This window comes from Protopterus annectens, chromosome 1.part0, assembly GCF_019279795.1.
Source record: "Protopterus annectens isolate FY-2018-M chromosome 1.part0, PAN1.0, whole genome shotgun sequence".
Lineage (NCBI taxonomy): Eukaryota > Metazoa > Chordata > Ceratodontiformes > Protopteridae > Protopterus > Protopterus annectens.
The window spans coordinates 832,088,485-832,112,450 of NC_056725.1; the positions used below are offsets into that span (position 1 = coordinate 832,088,485).

At 39.8% G+C, this 23,966-nt stretch overlaps 1 protein-coding gene across 7 annotated transcripts in view; it reads right to left on the reverse strand.

Annotated features, from left to right (window-relative positions):
* Positions 1-23,966, reverse strand: part of ARID1B (AT-rich interaction domain 1B) — a 1,953,609-nt gene that overhangs the window by 1,210,803 nt on the left and 718,840 nt on the right. For 6 of the 7 annotated variants that reach the window (XM_044063533.1, XM_044063501.1, XM_044063512.1 and 3 more), the window contains exon 4: positions 5,551-5,661. The exons of the other annotated variant lie outside the window; for it this stretch is intronic. In XM_044063533.1, the coding sequence (XP_043919468.1) occupies positions 5,551-5,661 (111 nt within the window). The remainder of the gene's footprint in view (positions 1-5,550; positions 5,662-23,966) is intronic. 7 annotated transcript variants of the gene reach the window in all.

Sequence of the window (23,966 nt, forward strand, 5' to 3'; positions counted from 1 at the left end):
ATACCCTGTCAGCATGGAAAATGATGAAGGGTTCCACAGCCATGATCGCTTGCAGCTCAGACACTCTTCTGGCTGAAGTGATGGCCAGAAGGAATGCTGTCTTCCAGGACAGAAATTTTAGCTCTGCAGAAGAAGCTGGTTCGAAGTGGGGCAGGGTGAGCTTTTCTAATACAAAGTTAAGGTCCCAAGCTGTAGCTGGTGCCCTTCTGGGTGGCCTCAAGTTGCTAGCCTCTCTTAGGAACTGTATGATCAAAGGGTGTGAGAAAAGGGGCTGCTCAGTGGGAAAATGAGCAGAAACAGAGGCATGAATTTTTATAGAGGAGAAAGAGAGGCCACTGTGTGAAAGGTCAGCTAAATAATCCAGGATGAGAGGTGAGGAAGGGCTGTGCCATATTGGCTCCCTTAGCCTGGATCCAGGTGCAGAACCTTTTCCATTTGGCAGCATAAGACTTTCTGGTGCTAGGGCATCTGGCCTCACGGATAACATCTAGAACCGGTTTGCTGAGGTTGGCAGATTGGTTCGGAGTTGGGGAATAAGCCAAACTGCCAAATTCAGTGTTTGCAATTGGGGGTGCATGAATTCCACTTCCCTCTGGGTCAGAAGGTTTGAAATCTGAGGAAGGTGCCATGGAGGCAGTGGTGAGAACCTGCTCAGCAAGGGGTACCAGTGCTGCCGGGGCCAGTCTGGAGCTATCAGAATGGTCCCTGGTTTTTCTTCCTTTATTTTGAGCAGTACCCTGGGGATGAGAGGAAGTAAAGCAAAGGCATAGACCGATAGATTGACCCAGGGGAAGGACAGGGCATCCACTTTCCAAGCCATACAGTGATGGTCCCTGGTGCAGAATTTGTTGAGCTGATGGTTGGAGTTGGGGAATAAGCCAAACTGCCAAATTCAGTGTTTGCAATTGGGGGTGCATGAATTCCACTTCCCTCTGGGTCAGAAGGTTTGAAATCTGAGGAAGGTGCCATGGAGGCAGTGGTGAGAACCTGCTCAGCAAGGGGTACCAGTGCTGCCGGGGCCAGTCTGGAGCTATCAGAATGGTCCCTGGTTTTTCTTCCTTTATTTTGAGCAGTACCCTGGGGATGAGAGGAAGTAAAGCAAAGGCATAGACCGATAGATTGACCCAGGGGAAGGACAGGGCATCCACTTTCCAAGCCATACAGTGATGGTCCCTGGTGCAGAATTTGTTGAGCTGATGGTTGGTGTGGGAGGCAAAGAGGTCGACCTCCAGGGTGCACCATTCCTGAGTTATTAGGGTGAAGGTTCTTCTGTTGAGATGCCACTCGTGTGGGTCCAGAAGATTTCTGCTTAGTCTGCCAGAGAGTTGAGAGATACTGGCAGGAATTGCAATAACAGGTGTAGTTGCATGGCAGAGGCTGTGTGCAAAAGGATCATGGCTAGCCTGCATAGAGGTGGTAGGAGTGAGATCCTCCCTGCTTGTTGATGTACCATATTACACTAGTGTTGTCGGTTCTGATCAAGACAGTCCCTGGAGAAAGAAGGGGTCTGAAAGCTGTCAATGCGTGCTGCACAGCCATTTTCGCTTTTTGATTGATGTGCAGAGGGATTTGCTGCAGGCTCCATTGGCCCTGTACGCACCTGCCATCCAGATGCGCCCCCCAAGCATAGTCTGACGAGTCTGTGGTAAGGGGCTAGATGGTGGGGGTGGTGAGAAAGGCAGTCCCTTGTTGTGGGAGCATGCTGTTGCCCACCAAAGGAAATCTTTTCTGATGCAAGGAATTATAGGTAGAAGAGTTTCCAGGTCTTGAGAGTGTTGACACCAAAGGCTCTATAGGTACCACTGAAGTTTCCTCATATGCAGTCTGGCATATGGAATGAGTAGTATGCATGATGCCATGAACCCCAGAGCTTGCAGGATCTTCCTTGCAGATAGCTGGGGCTTGATGGCTAGTTGAGAGAAGGCGTCTGTCAGGAAAATTTGTTTCTCTGGTGTAAGGTATGTTATCTGGGATGCTGTGTCCAGGCTTGCTCCCAGGAAGACAATCCTTTGGGTGGGCACCTGTTTGGATTTCTTTTCATTGATTGTGTACCCTAGGGAGGTTAGTAGGGTCTTGACAAAGGCCAGGTGCTTGAGCAGCTTTTCCTGGCTGTCTGCCTGAATCAGGCAGTTGCCTAAGTATGGGTAAATCTGAATATTTCTTTGTCTGCAAAAGGCAACTGCCAGAGCCAGACATTTTGTGAAAACTCTGGGAGCAGTGGATAAGCCAAAAAGAGATGCGCAGAGAACTGAAAGTGTTGAAATCCTGCCCTGAAATGGAGGTATTTCCTGCATGATTCCCTAATAGGAATGTGGAGGTAGGCCTCTTAGATCTAGGGTGGCTAGCCAAGCATCCCTGGACAGCATGGGTAAGCAGCTGCTGGAGGGTGAGCACTTCGAATTTTGGAATCACTAGGAAGGTGTTTAGAATGCATAGATAGAGGATAGGGTGCCAGGTGCCTTCTTCTGGGCACCAGGAAAAGTCTGGAGTAGAAAACCTGGCCTATCTGTTCTGCAGGAACATGCTCTACTGCCCTCATAGAGAGAAGGGAAAGGATTTGCTTTTGAGCCTCTGCCCACTGATTTTGTGGTAGATCTGGGAACCCTTTTCGGGTTGGAAGGGTGTGGAAGGAAAATTTGTATCCCTGACACACTAGGTTCAGAACCCAGTGGTCGTTTGTAATGGTGGCCCAGGTGCTTGCGTGAAAGGAGAATTTTCCTCCTAGGGGTAAGTGAAGGTGGGCAGAGTGGGTGGCAGAGGTGAGTCATTGTGAGTTCTTACCAAAAGGGGGTGGCTTAGAATTCCCTGGTTTTGAAGTGGAGGTAGTCCACTGCTTACATGTCTGCATTCCCTGTGGCTGCTGTCTGGGGCGGGGGGTGGGGTCTGGTTCCCCAGGGTCTAGGCTGGATTGGTTTATTGGAAGCAGGAAAGGACCAGTATTTAGTGGAACAATGCCTGCTCAACCTAGGTGGTTGGATCTGCAACAAGCCCTTAACTGTTTGCATAGATTTTGCTTTTTCTTCCATCTTTTTTAGGACCTCTTCTGCTTTGGTGCCAAATAAGTTCTTTGTTCAAGGGGGCATCCAATAATTTAGATTTGACATGGCCTGGCAAGGAGCTGTTCTGTAAGCCATGTATGCCTTCTAATGACAGAATGAATAACTGCTGCCTTGCAAGAAGCTTCTAGGGAGTCAAAACCACAGTGCAAGGTACGTTTACGTTACCTGACTTGCATAATGCATTAACTCTTGTAATTCAGAGTCTGCCCAAGCAGGAAAGGAAGACATATTTGGTTTACGGAGTTCTAGGGAATGTTGCTGAAATTTCAGCATAAAGAACTGACAATTTAGTGCCCTGATAGCAAGAGTAGCTGAGATGTATACTTTTTGACCCCATCTGTCCAGTGCTCGGGAATCCCTATCTGAGGGGGGGGGTGGGATTCTTAGCAGAGGTTGCTTTAATTCCTTTAGGCCCTTGAGAAATTACCTCAGGGTCAGCAGTAGGATTCTTAAAGAGAAATTTGCGAAAGTCAGGGACTCTCATACCGGTCTGGTTTTCTGAGTGCAGGAGGGAGGGTGCGTCAAGAGTCAAGCTGGATTCCGGGAAAATATCCTCCACAACATCCAGGACATGGGGGATGGCCAACGGTCTGTGCTGTGGAAGATCTAGGAATAACCAAAGTCTCTTTTTAGACTGAGGATAGTCTTGACTCTCCCATTGGAAATGCTCCCTTAAGGTATGCAGGATTTCCCCAAAGGAAAACTCCTCTGGGGGAGAGGCTGAAGGAATTGAATCATCTGCATCAGAGTCCTCGTAAGCAGAAAGGGGTTGCATGTCTTCATATTCAGATTCATCAGATTCATCTGACTCTTGTTCAGACAGAACTAGAGGGTATAGATCTTTTTTTCCTTTTGGAGGGGCTTGCAGCTTGGCATCCCGTGACCAGCATGATAAGATCTTCTGCCATTTTAAGCATTTAAGACAGAGGCAAGGAACAGGTGCTTGAGAGTGGGTCAGTTTTCTTGGTTGTGGTTCGTACACTGGGCCTTAGAAACTGCCATTTTTGAAAGAACAGTAGTCACGAAAAAAGATGCCTGTGTCGAGAATCGGTAGTGCAAAGGACTTTCTCGGAAGCTGGTGCCTGCTCAGCGGCTCTAGATCCATCCAAGGTAGAGACGACCGCAAGATCCTTAGTCGAAGAGTTTTGCTACATACCGGACTCCGAAAGGGTCTCGGTAGCGGCCTACGAATCCACAGAAATGGGCATCAGGGGCTGCGAAAGTGCCTCACTGAGGACCGGAGAACTGACTACTAGCTTAACGGAAACGTCAGTAGGTTTGGACCTGAGCGGTCTATCTTCACGTTTTTTTCGGAAGATCTGCTGTTGGATGGCTTATCGAATCCATATCAGAGTTCGAGGACTGTAAGCAAAAATATCTGGTTACAATAAGGGCCCAACGACAGATAGTTATGGCGTTAAAGCACAAAAGCGACAATGTGGGACTTTGTGGTCTGGGCCTAAACAAGTGGCGCATTAAGAATGGAAGTCTTAGTGTGGTATTTGCTTTCCACAGGCAAGACAATTAACTTTGTCTGACATCAGTTAGTGCAAGAAAAAAGTTCCCCACAACAGGGTACTTAGCTTTAGAAGACTTCAACTTCAATTCAGTAGACGAAAACTCAGGTAGGCGCCGACCGGCACTCGTGTGAACTGCTTTTGCTTTGGGCTCCACGGCAAGAAAGACTGATGTAATGGCGTCGGCTGCCTTACTTTATACTACTGATGACCTGATGTCAGTCCTGGAGTGACAGCAACCGACGCAGAAATACCAAGTCTCTGGTATTCGAGTGGCCGAGGGCTACCCTGGCAGGGATAACCTAAATGTGATGACTACAACAGTGAAACACGAAGAACATCAGCAACTTGGATGTATCATGTACAATGTGTGAAAAATAATACAAGAAAAAAACTACTGACTGCAAGCAAAGAACCCAGTTACAAAACATTTAAAGTTTTACTTCAAATGTGAAGGAAGGACTGGATGCCAACACAGTAATCCACAGATACTAAGAACAGCTACTCAAACAATGTCACAATAAACTCTTAAAACAAAATCAAGGGCAGAAAAGGAAGCATTTCAAATCTGCAGCACTGCCAAAACAGAAATGGGTGTAGACAGAACATCTACACACAGACATTTAAAAAAGCATTCATAACACACCAGTTTGCCCATCCATACACAACACAAACCATTTCAGTTGAACTTGTGGTCTCTTAACATGAACAGCACTCAAATTCATTTGCATATAGTTAATCAGTATTCTTAAAAAAGAAGATGCATTCAAAACTGGAAATAAAAGGCATCCTGGAAACTTAACACAGTCTTTCATTTCTTCATTGTGCAATCTCTTTTCACCTCTCAACTGGAAAGACTGGTTTAACAGGACAAAACTTTGCACTATTACAACACTAACAAAAATACTACATGGGTGAGGACTGAAATTCTCCTCCCTTTTAAACCACCGGTCAAACAATGGTGATGTACTTACCGGTAAGCTTGAAGGCCTTTCCTGTTGCATTATGGACATATCTTCATGGTTTGACTTTCCTGGTGTCATTGGTTGTTGAGTTCGGGTTCCAAAGCCTTCCTGAGAGATATCCTAGGAAAAGAAAAAACAAAAGGCCTTTGACTGCTCAGGAACAATAAAGAACCCTCTCTGATTTCCAAACATATGAATATCAAAAACTCAGTGCTACATAAGCTGGCACCATGTTGCAGAGGGATAAATCCTCGAATGCAGCCTAGAAGACCAGGGGCCAATAAGCATCCCAATTGCTGGAGTGGGAAGCCAAGGAGAGATGAGAGTGGGCAGCTGACCCCAGCTTGTTCCTGTCAGGGAAGGGAGTTTATCGCGTCCTGCCTCATAAGTATCATGGGGGGGAATTGAAAATTGACTTCATGTGCACAGGTTAAGCCACAAAGTGCTTGCACTTCAGAACAAGGGTGGCCTGAGTGGAAGCACAAGTTCACACTGTTATTGGTAGAGCAGGCACTGCAACAGGTATGACAGTTAACTGACAGAAGGAAAACAGGAGCACTGACAAATTTCCTAACCATTACAGAAAGACTACTGCAATAAACAGCAAAAAAAAAGTAAATGTAGCTGAAAGCCAGTCCAACAAACAAAAATACAGCAAAACGAAAGAACCGACTAACAAGGTTGACAAACATAAAAAAGGTACATATACTTTATTGGTAAGCACTTTCCTGTACTAAACGCTTCTTCAGACCACAATATTCTTGGATTCAATAAAACGTCTGGACAAGAATCGTAATGTACTTCAGGATACTGAACATTTTTTATGTGGTCTGTTGACTGTGTGATGGGTTCTAAGTTTATGGGTCACTGTTTAATGGTTACAATGGAGGTACAGTCACTGTTCACAGTAGTACCTAATGTTGCAGGCATTGATGCAGTCAGACTATTTTCGATTGAACAACAGTGATTACACAGTCATGATCAGATGCATTTTATTTGCTTTTTACTTGATTTGATTCTCAAAATGTGTTTATTTTTGAAGGTGCTTTTTACCTGCAGAGGCTGGGAGGCGATGGGGACCGTATGCCCTAACAGCTATGCCAATGATGTCATGGCTGGCCAGATATGTCCTTGGTGCTAGTGCCTACTCCCCCTTTATCAAGTATTATGCACGTTTGGTTGATGACTTTTTTGCTTTGGGATGGTCCCCATGTGACCCTGGATGAGTTTATACAGGTTTACAGCATAAAAACATGCTCATTGCTATTAGGTTTTTAATATTTTTAAAATGTTTAACTTTTTTTTTTTTTTTTTTTTTTTTTTTTTACGAACAATGGTTATTCGTATTGTTTGTTTACAAGTTTGTGTTTTACATATGCATTTTTTTTTTTATTTAAACTGGAACTCGTATGGCAGACTGCTACTGTTGCTTTAAGCTAATGAAGTAGTTGCTGTTAATTAATGAACTCATTGGCTTGAAAATGGTATAAACAGCAATGGTGAATGTCTTATTTATTCTGATGAAGTCTATGGTGCAGCAGATGAAAGCGCTAAATCTTATGGAGTTTTGGATGTGAATAAAAGACTGTTCGTTTTTTCAATATACATTGAGAGGACTATTGTGGCTTTTGAAGTGCTTGGGAATCTTGTCCCTGGAGTTTTCCCTACTACTTATTTTTTGAGTTTGCACAGTACTTTTAATAGCAGTACAACTTTTCTTAGGTTTACTGTTAATAGCTCGGGTGATGCAATGGATTTATTAGATGTTTGTGTATAAGGATACTGAAGGAAGACTCAATACCCATTTGCATAGGAAAGATTGCTGGAAGATTAGTATTTTACATCGCATCCGCATGCATGCTGCACGTACTTTTAACAAAGTGATGAAGGGACAGTTTATGAGGAAGTCTCTCGGCTACATACTTGTGATACAAGAGGAGTCTGCATCCGAAAGCCCCAGTGAAGGGTTTAATAGGAGAGGGTATGGTGCTAGTGAGATTTTGTGATGTAGCAATCAGGTGCATAGACTTACAAATACATGAGCTAAGCCACATTTTTCTAGTAGGAGTGTGGGCGCTGGTGAGATGTCATATCGTGCATCTATGGACAGGGATTGTGTTAGAATCATGCTGACCTATTCCAGTGATATCAGTGTCATGAGTGACGCCATCAAGAAAAATGAGTCTTATTTTGAGATCTAATGATAGTCTGAGGCAGACTGTTGGAGATGGACCAAGTTTTTGCTTTAGGAATGCTCTCTCCTGTTACAGACCCAGGAGTAGGGGAAATTTTCCAACATCTATGAGAATTGTTACATTCTCATGTTACACGTGCAGTGCTCGTTGTTGTAATTTTGAAAGAAAAGTTTTTGTCCATCCTGAAACTGGTAAGTACACAGCTAGACTGTACGCTGATTGCAAGAGCACAGATCTAGTTTATGTGGCTATATGCAATGTTTGTTATTTTTATGTGGGCAAGACCAGCCGCTCTTTGAAAGAGATCATACTTGAGCACCTTCGTGATACACGGAATAGCAAAGAGAGTAATGCACTTGCCAAACACGTTAATGCTTTCACTACCCATTCCTTTAGATTCTTCGTATAACAATTAGTTGGTAAGAGTTTGAGAGGAGGAGATCTTAGGAATGCAACAGAGTTGGCTGAGACTAAGTGGATCGTGACACTACAAGCAAACAAGGGATTTGGATTAAATGGGATGATTCTTTTGAAGCCCGTCTTGAAAGTAAGGTAGTTGCAATATTGATATGCCGTTTTCAGTTGATTTTAATTGATTGACTGAACTTCTAATTGTTCTATTAACAGCCGGATTTGATTGGTTATCTGTGTTCTAAATTATGTGTTTGAACAGTTCTTGTATCTGATGGTCTGAAGAAGCGTCTAGTACACAAAAACGCTTACCAGTAAAATGCATGTACATTTTTTTATGTTTTTCAGCCTTGTTAGCTGGTGGTTCTTTGGTTTTGCTACAAGACTACTGCAATCCCTGGCTCCCCCACCCTCCTCCCTTCTGGGGTGCAAAGATGGGAAGGAATAAATTAAAACAAAAACACTTGGTTGAGAAATCCACTTTATAAAAAGCAAAGCTTTCGGGTAGAACCCTTCTTCAATACTAATACATACAATACAAAATCTCACAGTTTAAATACAGGTCGACAGTCACATGACCGGCAGCCCAAAAATCATGTGACCAAACCATTAAAATCACAAATGTGATAACATAATGGTGTAGTAAATACAAATATAAAATATATTATATTATACTAACATACATATTAAAACACACTTTAGAAGCACATTAAAAGCATTTTAGAAATAAAAATGTAACAATATATCATAGTTTAGTATGCTGTAGTCTACCCAATATAGGTTTAAGGCTAACCATATTATTTAAACCTGGAGGGGAGTCAGATGCAAGCCTAAGGATCCATTCATATTCCTTAATCTCCAAATGGTTGTTGCTATCACCACCTCTAAGTGTAGGGTAGATAGCATCAATAGCCCTAAACACAAACCTATGCTCACTACCACAAGCAAGTATATGTTTGTACAGCGCATTTCTATCATAACACCTCCTAATTTCCGATTTATGTTCAGTAATGCGCTCTTTTAATTTACGGGTGGTCTTTCCTACGTAAAAAGAAGAACATGAAACACAAGTAGCTAGGTAGACCACAAAGGATGAATTACAGGTTGCAGATACTTTAAAGCTATAGATTTTTCCACTAACAGGATGTTCGAAAACACTACTATCTTTATTAAAAATATCAGCGCAACATGCACAGTTAAAACACTTAAATGTACCAGGATTAGCTGAGATAGATAAAGACAAGGGTCTACTGAAGTCCTTGTAGCATAACATACTTTTTAAGGTCTTCATATTTCTATGTGCAAAGGATGGTTTGTCACCTAATATACCTTTGATTTCAGCCGATGCCATAAGGATGACCCAATTTCTCTGAATAATTTGTTTGATATGACTCGTCCTTACATTAAAAGAAGAAGTAACATATCTAACAACTGAATTTAGATTTTTATTTGTGGTCAGATTATATTTACCTTCCAAGAAGGTTGATTTCAAAGTTGTCTTCCTGTCAGCTATGATCTTATGCCTCACACTTGATAGTAAGTGCATGTCATACCCACTAGATAAAAAATCTTCCATCATCTCATCTAACTGCACTTAGAGGTGGTGATAGCAACAATCATTTGGAGATTAAGGAATATGAATGGATCCTTAGGCTTGCATCTGACTCCCCTCCAGGTTTAAATAATATGGTTAGCCTTAAACCCATATTGGTTAGACTACAGCATACTAAACTATGATATATTGTTACATTTTTATTTCTAAAATGCTTTTAATGTGCTTCTAAAGTGTGTTTTAATATGTATGTTAGTATAATATAATATATTTTATATTTGTATTTACTACACCATTATGTTATCACATTTGTGATTTTAATGGTTTGGTCACATGATTTTTGGGCTGCTGGTCATGTGACTGTCGACCTGTATTTAAACTGTGAGATTTTGTATTGTATGTATTAGTATTGAAGAAGGGTTCTACCCGAAAGCTTTGCTTTTTATAAAGTGGATTTCTCAACCAAGTGTTTTTGTTTTATCTGTGTTTGCAAGGAATAAATTAACCCATCGTGGAAGCTTGATGGTTGCTGTAAAATGAGGGGCTCAAAGTAGAGCAGTTAAGACAGCCAGACAGATGCACACACAGTAACACCTACTTGCAGTAGTGTGAAAGAAAGCAGAAACACTCCAAATGAATGACAGAGGTGGAGTGCATCTCGCATCAAGAGAGCATCTACTCTGCACACCTGCATTTTCACTGAAAATGTCACCTAGACTACCAAAATGATGTTAAATGAGCAATAATGTACCTATCCAGGCAAGATGTGTACAAGCTTGCAAGAAGAAACCCTGCTACAAATCTCAACCAGTACAATTTGAATCTAACAGAATGGCCAAACAGAGAGGATGGTAAAAAAAAAATGACAAAGATCTAAAGCAGCAAAAGAAAAATTATGAGGACACTAACAGACAGTGCAGGTTTCTGGTCATGAAGCCTTTTCTTAACAATGGGACGGTCTGGTTATCCATTCAATTAGCCCACTCTTCTAACTCATATTTTACAGCATAACATACAAGGCAATGGCATCAACATAATATTGACAAAGTTTAGTTTCAACGACATCAATATTTTCCTAATAAGATTTCTAAGTGTCTTGCATAGGTTTGGCAGTAGCATTTTCATAAGTGTTACTTACACAGGCATTTAGCATACTGAAGTTTTTTTTTTTTTTTTTTGGGGGGGGGGGGGGGTTATGACTACTTGCAGCAGTGGAGAGGAAAGAAAGGCTTGGGAATGGTGCGGAGGGTGAGAACTGGCAGGAAGGCCACACAATGGGACGAGACTGCCTCTCTCTTGGCCCGCAAAGGACAGACTACAGCTGCGCTTAGTGCTTTTCTGCAAGAATACACAACCCAACAACTACAGGCTGGCTGTTCAGGCATAAATGAAAAACACACAAAGCAGAAGAACAAAAAAAGGGGCGTCAAACACTGTCATCATGTAGTATTACTCTGCAATTTAAGAAGTCTGGATGAAAAGATGGAGAAGCCCTGGTGGGGCTTACCAGAAGAATGACCACATGTCTGGGAGTTCTAGGAAGTAGTCCATCTAGTACACTTGCTCTTTATCCTCTCTAACAGTAGTCAGTAACTTCACCTCCTTTCTGTCCTAGTGTCTGTGGTTCTTCCATTCTTGCTAGTCCATTTTTCCAGGATAACTTCTCCTTACTTTCCTTATTGAACATTAAAGTGAAGCATTCACCCATTACAGTTTCTTTTCAGTGGTTGAGAACTGGAAAACGGCAAGTGTGGTATCTTTGTACAAGGGAGGGGAACAGTCGAAACATCTCAGTACTACAGGCCTGTCAATTTAACAGCAGCAAGTGAGGTTACAAAGTGAATAGAGAAAAGAAAGGATGACAACATGCTAGAGGACAGCAGGCAACATGGGTACAAAGGTACAAGGAACTATCACACTTTTTTTGACCCAGTTTTAAGACAGAGTTACAGCTGAAGTTGAATACTGAAGGACAGTACTAAACATGCAATTTTCCTAGATTTCAACAAGGCCACTGACCCCCACCCCATCCAATTCAGGAACTGGATTTCTGCATGACAGTAAGACAGGATACACAGGATTGTGTTCTGCATGACAATAAGACAGGATACAAAGCGCTGTGGTAAAAGGCACCAGATTGGGAATAAGGCAGACAAATGGGGTACTACAGGGGTCTGCACTGGGTGCAGTCTTCTCCTGTGTTATCATAGACACTTAAAGGAACAAAGAACAGGATTACCCTCTTCGTTGATGACACAAAGGATGAAGCAGTGGAGATAGGTGAGGAATTTAGGGCACAACACAGCGACATATCAAGAGAACAACGCGATAGATTAAGTTCAAAACACATGTAAAGAACTTCACAAAGGTTTTTGTGGCCCACAGACAGTAATCGGCAGGGGAGGGAGTGGACATGGTGGCAAAAGACCAAGAGGAGAATCTAGTGGTACTGATCATCCCTGCACTGGATCAGTACGAACAGAGCAATGGTTGCAGCAAACAATGCTGAAACGTGTCATCAGGAGGACAGATTCCAGAAGCAAGAGCGGCATCAGTAATGCAGCATATAGCACACACCTTTGCTGCAAAAGACCGGGGGTTTTCTTCCCACACCAGGTAGTTAGATTCCTGACATTTAAGTACAGCTTAAGGGGGTACTGCACTCAAGTGTACCATCCTTGGATGAGATGTTAAACCAAGGTCTCATCTGCTTGAGTTGGCGGTAATTTTGGTGGATGTAAAAGATTCTACTGCACCTATCCAATGCCATGGCCAAATTTCCCTTCGTGTAAATGCCACCTATCGTCTCCCATGGAGAGAGGCCACTAGGCTTGCGGCTCTAACCTGATCAAAGGATAAATAAAATAAAGAGGTAATGCTTCCACTCTTCAAGCCTTAGGTACCCTGAGCACACTGCACATTTCTAGAGGTGACATAATGGAAGGGACAATAAGCTGCTAGAATGAATCCAGAAGACACCCACCAGAAAGATGACTGGAATAGAAGAGAAGGGATATGAATAGAGGGACAAGCTTTTCTCATTTGACAAAAATAAACCAGAAGAAAGGGGTCAAGCACATGACACTGGTGGGGGGGGGGGGGGGCAGGAAGGGCCACAGACAGTGAACTGTAGGGACTAACTACTCACTGAAACTCAAAGTTCTTCGCCACAGAAAGGGACTACTGTAATATACGGTTTAGAGAGAATTCACAGTGGCATTCATGAGTACATGTAACAGGTGTAGGAAAAGGTAAGGTGGAAACAGATGCAAGAGAGGTTAACGTACTAAACACATAAAGGGCATACTAGATAGGCTTATTACTTTCTGATGTCAAGCAGACAATGAAATTTCTGCAAAAAAGAGACAAATTAGGGCTAGAAATCACACTTCATTTAAAGGGACTCTGCCAGCCATGATGACATCGAGCAAGTAAGTCAACATTTCAAACACATGAGAGTCAGACTGCTGCTACAACTGAGACTTTTTTTTTTAAAATCACACTTTTGAGTGGTTAGCTTATTAACATACTTGTCTTAACCACATCATACCAAACACTCTGGTTTAAGTTTCTTGAGTAGTTTCCCCACAATATTCTTGGATTCAACAAAACTTCAATCTATGCTCACATTTCTGGTGTAATTCAAAAGAATACAGTGCAAACTGGAGTCCAATTTAGTTTTCCTATACACTCCAACTTATTATCTTATAATTATCATTCATCTTCATAGTCCTTTGCATTTACATTCTAGTCAGCATTTACGTTCTAGTCAGCAAGTATGCTGAAACAAATGCATAAATTAGTGACAGCTACTCATAAAACAAGAATTTAACTCACTAGTACAGGGCATATTGGGCTTGATTTGCTCTTTAGCTTTCACACAGCCATTGGGAGGATAGCGGAGTAGGCCAAAGGCCAGTTCTCCTGCCTTGTATAAAAGGGTTCCAGTGCAGGTTCACCTCTTAAAGGCAGAAGGCTAGAGTCAGTTGCACAGCTCAATGAAAGGGTGGGACTCACCAGGACTTGCACAGCAGCATGATCTGTGTCTTGGTTTCCCTGCTGTGACACGGTCAAAGAGTTGAAGGCCATACCCATTATTTAAAAAAAAAAAAAATTGCCTCACACTTGCAGCCTAAACAGCCACGTGAACTCCAGAACTTTCAAGCTTCCCCAAACTCAGAAAAATGTGAACCTACCTGGCCATCAGTGGTATAAACGGGACAATTGCCTGCAATAACTTTCTTGCCCTGGTTCTGAGCAGTGGGGAAGTTTGGATGCCAAGCTAGAATACGCATCTAGTAGGCACTACAGACACTGGGTCAATCTTGGGAAGATGAATGTCTTGTGAGGGAAAAAGAGGGAGCATATAAGGGCTAATAAATCAGTGGATACCTACTGTAACACTAAAGAGAACCTGTGAATGGGAAGGAAAAAAGGGGTGGAGGGAGGGGAAACATTACCAACAGTGGGCATAATCCAACATCTACAATCCTGCCAAGTTCCTAACAAATGAAAAGCTAAAAAAAGGCCTGAAGGGAATCTGGGGGGGGGGACTTTTGGGGTTCTTCATTAGTGGTTCTAGTTTTACCTTTTGGGTTTCTTCATGGGTGCTCCTAACACAAATGAACTATTGTCAGTGTATTTCAGACACACCTACTGGTTACATTTCCTTTTTCCATTCCAACACTAGCCTAGTTCTTAGAATACCTTCCACTAGATTATAAATACAGGATTCTGTGTGTTTTCAAATTATTATAATCACGAAGTACCAGTATTCTAAGAATTAAGCCAACAAGGGAAAGGAGAAGAGATTTTTTTACCTACAACGATGACACAAGTAAGGGTATAGGTAGTAAGCAAAAGGGGGCTAGAATTTCTTGGAAAAAAATTAGCAAAGAAGCCAAAGTTTGGGGAGCAAATAACTAGAAAAGGAAAGGTAACAGAGCAATGAGGCCAAGCAGAAGTTTGGACTACAGATTACAGGTGGTCTTCCCTCCTACTAGGGACTGATGAGAGTACAGGCATATAGAGGGACAAGGGATTGCTTAATGAAATAACTCTAGTACAGTTGAGAGTCCAGAACAGAAGATGCTGTTAAAAAAGTGATAATTGGTTGGGCATATAAAATATTGCATAACTATAAGAATCATTCAGTGGAGATTAGACATTTAGTTTAGAGAATGGAAAAGCAACACATACATAAATAGCAATATATACATGTATATAAATATAAATTATACATGTATATACATTCTATATATATAAACAATGGGAAGGAAATGTTAAGCATGGGTAAGCAGACTTTCTCCTCGGGTAGATAGCAAGTGATGTAGCTGTGAAATGGAAGAGGAGAATTTTTTTGTAAATGTAACAAAAGTTGAGATTTTTAAAAATTCCTTCAGAGTGTCAAACATGGGGGGGGGGGGGTTATTTTAAATAAGGAAATTAATTATTTTGAGCTGTTGAAAAAAAGCACGATTACTGGAAATTAAACTCAAACAACTAACTGAATTGTAAAGCAAATAAAGAACTGGAGATGAGACTGTTACAAAAGGGAAGAAGCCAATTACATAGAAATAAACAGAATTTGTATAACAATACATGTAGAATAATGTTCACAGAGTAAAATTAAAGGAGCAGGCAGGAACTGAGCAATTTATGTAATATTGGAGTAAAAATGAAAACGTACATGTATACTGCACAAAAACATAATGGTTTGCTTTCTTTTCTACTACTGTTTATGCAACACATTTAAAAAAAATGTCACATTTAATAAAGATGTTTAAAAAAAGCATTTAGTAGGATTAGTTTCCTTCAGACCTTGTACCCAAAATCAGTCTTCCTTTATCGCATGAGCCCCCCCCCCCACTGTTTCATCCTTCTTGTTTTTGATTTGTATCTTCTGATTGCGTTACTTACATCAGTCTTAACAGAGTATTGCTAAGGTAGCCCCTTAATATCTGGTAATGCTACGCCACCTTGCTATTTGTAGAGAATCTGATTATCCCACTTCACTCTTGCTTTCTTCCTTACCTGAATAAATTCAGCTCTTTACCGTCATCATCCAAAACATCTCCTCTGGCTGACAAAAACATATCAGACCTGCATATATGACTAAATGGAACAAAAACATTTTCACTGCTTGTATTTACGATCAGTATCTATAAACGTAAGCTTCCAGTTTCTCAAATTTTTATTCCATTTTCCTTAATTTCTTTATGCATCATAACAGATTTTTAATCATCACACCCAAATACTTCATATTATTGTTTCCTCAGAAGTACAGGTACTGTTGAATCAATTCATGCTTGGGTTCAGAGTATAGCCTGTTTTATCCTTATTTTATACCTTGCAAAGATATGAAATGGTCTCAAAATGTTCCGCAACAGCAAAACATTCCTACCTGGATTTAAACAAGAACAAAATAATGTCATCTGCAAATAAAGTTAACTTTTATTGAGTAGCACACTAGTTACATACCTGGATTTGTAAATCCCTCATTTTCCAGCTGCTCTAAACATGAAGCAAACAATGGGGAAGAAGACATCCTTGGCTGGATCTTCAAACAGCCCGTCAGAGAAGAACCACCCTTCACATTCTTCTACTTACTCCTATTATTCTCTCTAGAAATACAAATGTGACCATTGCCATACTGATAAAATCCCAGTGGACTCTACTGAATGCCCTCTCTACATCAAGATCTATCAACAGCAGTTTTGTCTTCTTACACTTTCCCCCCCTGGATCACCACTGTTCTATTAACATTGTCAAATACTTGCCCCCATCTACAAAACCACAATGATCTGTATCATCAACTTTGGCAAAACATTTGCCACTCTCTTAGCTAATACAGGCATAAACACTTTATAATCACGGTTCACAATCTGGGTCTGAGGGGTCTTTACCTCTTTTGCCAACACAGCCACTGCAGATTTTTTCATCCATGCTTGTATTCTTCCCATCCCTTTTAAAATACTGTTAAACAAAATTTTCAAGACCTATCACTTTCTTCCTAACTGCCAAATGTCCACAGGAATACCATCTATTCCTGATGACCTCCCTCTTGATCAACTGATTACACATTTGTATTTCATCTCTTCCTCTCTCAGCTAATTATGGAGCCCCTTCTTGTTCTAACTTAGGCACAATCAAGTATTTCATAAATATTTCCAGGCATGCCTTTTCTTAGTTTTTTTTCCATTCCTCTGCTTTACACAAATGTTAATTTCCAAAAACACCTCTCTCTTTGGTTATATTTCTTGTCACAGGTTCCCTAAGGTTGGCTACAACTCTTTCTTCTCTCTCTTGTCCAAGCTGTTGTGTCAACAATTTCTGCACTCCTGAGTTATCAAAGAATAGCTGGTTAACCCTTCTAAACTCATTTATATTATTCAAACATTCACTTAATTTTGTTTAAGCTCTATGCTGTTGCTACTTTTCTTGTTCAGTTAAACACCCTTTCTTCTGCAATACTTAACCTTTGTCAACCATTCTAAACAATTCATATTTATTCTTTCACACATCTGTCTTATTTCTATCATGTTTTAAACAATTTTCATTTTACCCACTCACTAGCTATCCCAGCTGAAGTAATTTCTATCTTAACTAATGACACTCAAACCATATGCAATAGCTATTCCTTAAATTCTTTTTTGACAGATAAGTAGTGAGGTGCCATTGTCTAATGTTTACAACACTACCCTGTAGCCTCATCTTAATTCTTAGTGATGTACGATATGATATAGTTAATGAATTGGTCTTAAATCTTTTAATTATACACACGTACTTCTGTGAAATACCACTTCTATCTAATCTAGCAAAGCCATTGTACCTCAGGGAATTACCTTTAAATTCTTCTAGAGTTCTTGCTACTAGATTTATATCTTCCATACCAAATATTTTCAAGTAGGTCTTCAGAAATCTATCCTCTTTTTACATCTTCCCTTCTAGACCCCTGACACATCACTACTGCAAATCAGGGTCTAGTTGGTTCCCATAAACAATATTCATTGCTAAAAGCTCATGATTTCTCCTAAGCTCCACAACTAGTTTCAGGTGGAATGCAAACGCGTGCCAAAATAATCTTCCTCCCCTGCCGATATATCTCATTATTACCATAAATCCCCACTTCTATCACTACTGACGCACCTCCTGCAAACAGTATTACTACTCCCATTTCCTTTGCCCATGACTCTCAACTGAACACCCAACCTGAAACACTTTTTTTCAAATTCACACAGTCATTTCTATCTAAATGCTCATCTTCTAACACAATTTTCACTCTGCACTCTTTAATATAACTCAATACTATTTGCTTTTTATCAACACCTGTTAGGACACATTTACATTTCAAATTAATAAGGATACAGCAGTCATTCTGATAGCAAGCTACTTCATTCACATTTTATAAACATTACACTTCTTTTGAATATGTTTCAAAGTTTCACTTTATATACGTATACTGATGTCTGCAAGGCTGATCATGTATGTAGCAGTAGTTTCTTCTCATCGTTGTTTGAAGCCTTATCACATTTTCCAGATTTTTTGCTTTAATAAAAACACTAATGAAACAAAATATTTAACCCTCTCCAACAACTTTAAACTAACCATACACAACTATAAGCAGTTTACAAATGGGAAATGTTCTCCTTCAAATAGAAGCAGTTGAACCAAATCAACAGCTGCACCCAGATGCATTACTTTCTAAAGACAGAATTAACCATGATGAACCAAACGTTACAGCCTATGTTCCCACTTTCACATACTATCTACCCTTATCTCTTTGCCCCTCCCAGATGTGAAAAATAACTTGCATATTTTGAATAAAATTTAGCCTTAAAAGAAAAAGTGCCAGGCTACCATTAAATAAACTAAATTTACGTTTATATTTGATGAATTAAAGTACTAAGGCTGCTAATGCATGCCAGTTGTTCTTTATGAATTATATAGTATTTTCTGCATTTTACTCTACACACACTGTGCAGACCTTTACCGATTAACTGCCTGCATCTCCAAAGACTTTTGTCTGTCAGTTTACAGAACGATACAAACTAAATATTGAAATAGTTCACAATATAACTAGCATTTTACAACACACGCAACTCCACCCTTGCCTCCATCCAAAAACTTAATTTCAGCAATACCATCTTTTTTTTGCATGGAATAAAAAAAATTTCAGCCATTTTTGTAAAGGAAAAATTGCCATATAGGGTTACCCATTGTTTCCAAAATTCTGAGATAATTAAACTAGCCATTTTACATTCAAAACCAAATAAATCTCCTACAATCCAAAAGTCAAATGACAATGGGTTGTAAAAGCCAAATAAATAAGGTCCAGTAGATGTTTTTCCCCCATCAGGAAATATGTGAGCAGTCCAACAAAACATACATCCATTAACCAATTATCTTGTAACTACACCAAGAAAGTATTACATAATCCGATTCAAAACTTGAGGGGTTAAATAAACCCATATGTTTTTCTGCTGAATTACTCTACTCTTACACAAATTTACCATAGTCTGAAAAAGTATTCCACAACTTTTGTTGAGGATTCTTTGTTTCACTTATAAAAAAACATTAAGGAAACCTAAATTAATATCTTAGACTGAATCACAACAGTTTCAAAATTACCCTTTTCTATAAGAAAGGGAGAAATTATAGGGGAAGAGTACGAGGTGGAGTAAAAAGGAAATTTAGATACCCTTCATCTGGCTGCATGTTCAAAAATAAAATAATTTACAATGTTATTTAAGTTTAATAAATTAAAGAATTTTTAAAAAATATTCCTTACGTTGTTGGACAGTTACATAGCATCTGTTATTTGGACGGCAGGCATAAAGTCTTACACTTAGAAACAGGATTCCTTAAAATCCCTGAAGAGGGATCTTGAGATTTTGATGAATTATAGAGGTCACACTAAGCACAGAATTTCAGCTGCCATGTTGAATTTATATTTTTTTGAAAAATAAATTGGAAAAATTTTATTCCAGTCATAACTGTTTAACCAAATTTAGATAAAGGCCATTAATTCATGGTATTTTATAAGTCAACAGGAGATCTTATAAGAATTTCCAATTTATCCTTGGGCAGCCACTTCTGCAAATATTTGGACCTGGTTCTACTGTACCAAGATGAATTTGGGGGTAATAACACTTTATAAAAAGAAAGACCCCCCCAAAGAAGAAATATTTTTATTATAAAAATTACTCTTACAGAAAAATATTTAGTTTAAACTAATAGTTAAGTAAATCATTAATTTGTGAGTCTCTAGAAGCTGTTGTAAACCAACTCAATCAGATGAAAAGATTGATCTCAAAAATTAAGGACTTCAATAAAGTTCAAAGGAATTTGAGAAGCATTATAATCAAACATAAGTCTTTTTTCCATTAACTGAAAACTTGTAATATTTCTAATCAAGTTTTTCACTAAGACAGGACAGCGAAGAAAATCCAACCAAATAATTATTATACCAACATGCACCAATGTTTTAAGTGACAACTCTAATTTTAATGGGAATTATATTCTGGATCATCAATAAGAAAATTTAAATTTGTATTCATGGCTAACACTAACATCTGGATTTTGAACCTTTATATCTGTATCTATATAAAAGTTAAGATAGTAGATGCATCGTGTAAATACTAAGTCAATAATATTCTGTAATAAATACATTTCAGAATATAAAATCTACTCTAACTGAATCAAATACCTTATGTGCAACTAATGAATAAAAGGCAGCATTTGGTGAAGGAGTTATTTTTATAACATAGCAAATCAACTGGGAATGAACAAATCTACCCGACAGAAATGGAGAGATCAATTCTAGAACCTCTTCAGTAATATTTGACAAAGATTTAGCGAATATTTCAAAATCAGAGTTTAAATGGGAGATTAGTCTATAACTGGAAATCACCATAGGGTTTTAGGCAGTTTGAGAACCATAATAATTCCAGCTATATATAAAATAATGAGTTAACTTCACAAGGAATTGTACTCAGAAAATCAGCAAGTGTAATTAAGCAAACAGCTAATAAATCTTCAAAAAACAACCTTCATTAATGTTACTAAATCACTGCTTTTCACAGCCTTTTGTTGACCATATTTGAACTGTTTAACATCAAAAGTTGATCCAAAAGTAATAACTGTTCAATATTACTATCTGACTGGTTGTCTTCCTATGTTCTTTAACTTCATCTTTAAAGATGGCCTAAATTGTCAAAAGGAAATTTCCTCAGTTATCATTCTTTCTTTTGGCTTTTCCCGGTTAGGGGTCGCCACAGCGGAACTCCAGTCCGCTAATGATTGGCAGTTGATTTTTACGTGCTGGCTTGCCGGGCCTAACGCACAACCTTAAACAAAGGAACGCCCATTCACGCATGTTGACACACAGAAGATGCTCTGAGAATCGAATGACTCCAAAATGCCTTAATAGCATTGTTGATTTCATTAAAATATAAAACATCAGCATTAAAAAATAATTTACTCTTTCTACAACCATTGAAGTTTAAAGGTAAAACTACTGGAATATGATCATAAATGCATCTAGGACACAGCTTAATAAGAAAGGAAGTTAATATACATTTCTCAGACACACAGTCAAGTATTGGTAAAGAATGTTGCTGATCAAAATAAGTAAAACCTTGAAGATGTGGATTTTTATAACACTACATCAATTTAAGAATAACCCACTAAAAAACTTTGTCTGACACTGCACTGGATCGCCTTGAAATACACAACAGGTCAACACTGAAGTCCCCAGCTAAAACAACATTTCTTGCCATGCCTAGATATACTAAGGCCTTGCTAAGTTTAATTCCGGTGGCTGCCAAACAATTACTAGAAAATGGAAACCAAAATCTAAACCAACTGTATTTAAAGTAGAGAATATAGTAACAAAGACAAAAGAATTGAGATCCTTAGAAAAGGGGAGGAGAAAATTACATAAAAAATATAGGAATTGGGGGGCACAATGCATGCACAACAATGTTTTGGAGGAGGAATGAGGCTTAAGAGAAGACAGGAACAGAGTAAGCTATGTAATGCTGGATTGAAAATGACTGTAGAGAGAAACTTATATGGGATGTATAATGTTTATAAATGACGGTCAATTTGTTTTTTTATTTATATAAATGTATGGTTAACTGTCATGTGATAATTCAATAAAGATAACTTAAAGATGACAAGTGTGCAAACTGTAATATGTAAAATTATCATTTAATAAAGGAAGCATAAACTGAACAGTAAAAAATAAATTGACAATTAACCAGTAAAATTCTTGAATCATGACCTCTAACTATCCAAAATCAATCTACTTTGCATCAATATTGCAACCCCTCATGATCTGTCTGTTGAATTGATAATCACCTGTGCAAGGTCTTTACAACTGGTTAAGGCTCCACAGTTGTGTGACAAATTGATTTCTTGTAAGAAATATCAGGTCATACATGCTTTATGTTGAAACACTGCCTCTTTTAAAAGGGTTATTTAATTTACATTTAAAGCATCAATTTTCATTTAACCACAAAATACTCAAATGTCTTACCACTGAAACAAGACCCATGATGGCTAGAGCCACCCTCCAGCCAACACACACACGTTTGGATGAATTAACCCCTGCCGGTGAAAGATCAATTCCAGAGTTGAATCCAGAATCCATGGTTGGCATACTAGGTGAGGCCAAAGGAAGGGAAACCAAACTTTTAATGGGCCAGTAGGGTGCAATAAGGACTACTCTACTTCACAGCTGAAGGGTCTTCTTTAGAAATTGTGAGATCAGGGGAAGGGGAGGGAAAGCATACAAAAGTCCTGTGGGCCAATCATGTATTAGAGCATCCCTCTGGGACTCCCCCAGCGGGGGAATAAGGGCAAAGTAGCTGCTGCATTTGTGATATGCCGGAGAGGGGAATAGGTCGCAGCAAGGCTGGACCCAGCGACTGAAGATCTGTGCCGCTATGATTGAATTGAGGGACCACTCATGAGGTAAGAGGATATATCTGCTCAGTTTGTCTGCAATCACATTGGAATTCCCAGGAATGTGCTTTACTATCAGAAAGTGGTTGGAAGCTATCAACCATTGGCAAATTCTCATGGCCTCTGGACACAACAGGTAGGACTTGGTTCCCCCTTGTTTGTTGACGTACCAGATCACGGATGTCGAAATGGATAGCAATTGTCCCTGATGGGAGGACAGATTGGAATCCTTGCAATGCTAGAAGCACTGCCCTAAATTCTAGAACACTGACATGCAGGTTGGCCTCTATGGTTGACAAAGCGCCTTGGATCGGCTTACTCTGAAAATGCCCTCCTCCACCGTATCAGAGAAGCATTTGTGGTCACTATGGCCTTGGGTTGAGATGGGGAGAAAGGGCGATGCCATGTCTTTTTTCTGGCTTCATCTATAAAGGTAAATCTTGTTAGCATCGTTTTGTTATGCGGATCTGAAAGGACATAGGATGATGCGAATGGGACCACTGTGTTAGTAGGCGTCATTGAAGGAGTCTCATGTGTAGTCTTGCTAGAGGAACTATTGTAACTGATGCTGCCAATGATCCTAAAAGATGGACAGCCCAAGCTGGGACTTTGTCTTGAGAGAGTATCACCTGGAGTTGTGACTTCAGTCTTCCTAATTTGTGATCTGGAAAGGAAACTAGGCACAGTTGCATACTGAAAGTTGCTCCTATAAATTCCAAGGTTTGAGAAGGAGTCAACTTGCATTTCTCCCTGTCTATAGAGATTCCTAGGTATTTTGCTAGTTCTAGAGTGTAGTTTAAGGCTGTAGGCAGTAGACGCTTGGTGGGGGTGGTAAGGAGCCAACTGTCTAAGTACAGAAACACACTCAATCCTTGCAGTCTCAAGTGAGCTGTTACCAGTGCTATGCATTTGGTGAGCACTCTAGGGGCTGTAGAAAAGTCCAAAGGGCAGTGCCCGGAATTGGTAATGATTGTCTCCCAGCCGGAAGCAAAGAAATTTCCTGGAGTGTTTGTCCATTTTTATGTGGTAATACGCCTCCTGAAGATCTATTGAGCACATCCAATCATCTTTCTCCATGAAGGGTACGATAGACTGAACTGTGACCATCCAGAATTTTGTTTGAGTGACAAATTTGCTCAGAATACGGAGATCCAAAATTGGTCTCCAGTCCCCTGTCTTTTTTGGCACTAAAAAGGACAGAGTAAAATCCAGATCCTATTTGGTCTGGTGGGACTGTTTGGATGCCTCTTTTGAGACAGCTTTCTTATCTCTTGAGCGGCTGCTTCCCTTTGACTGGG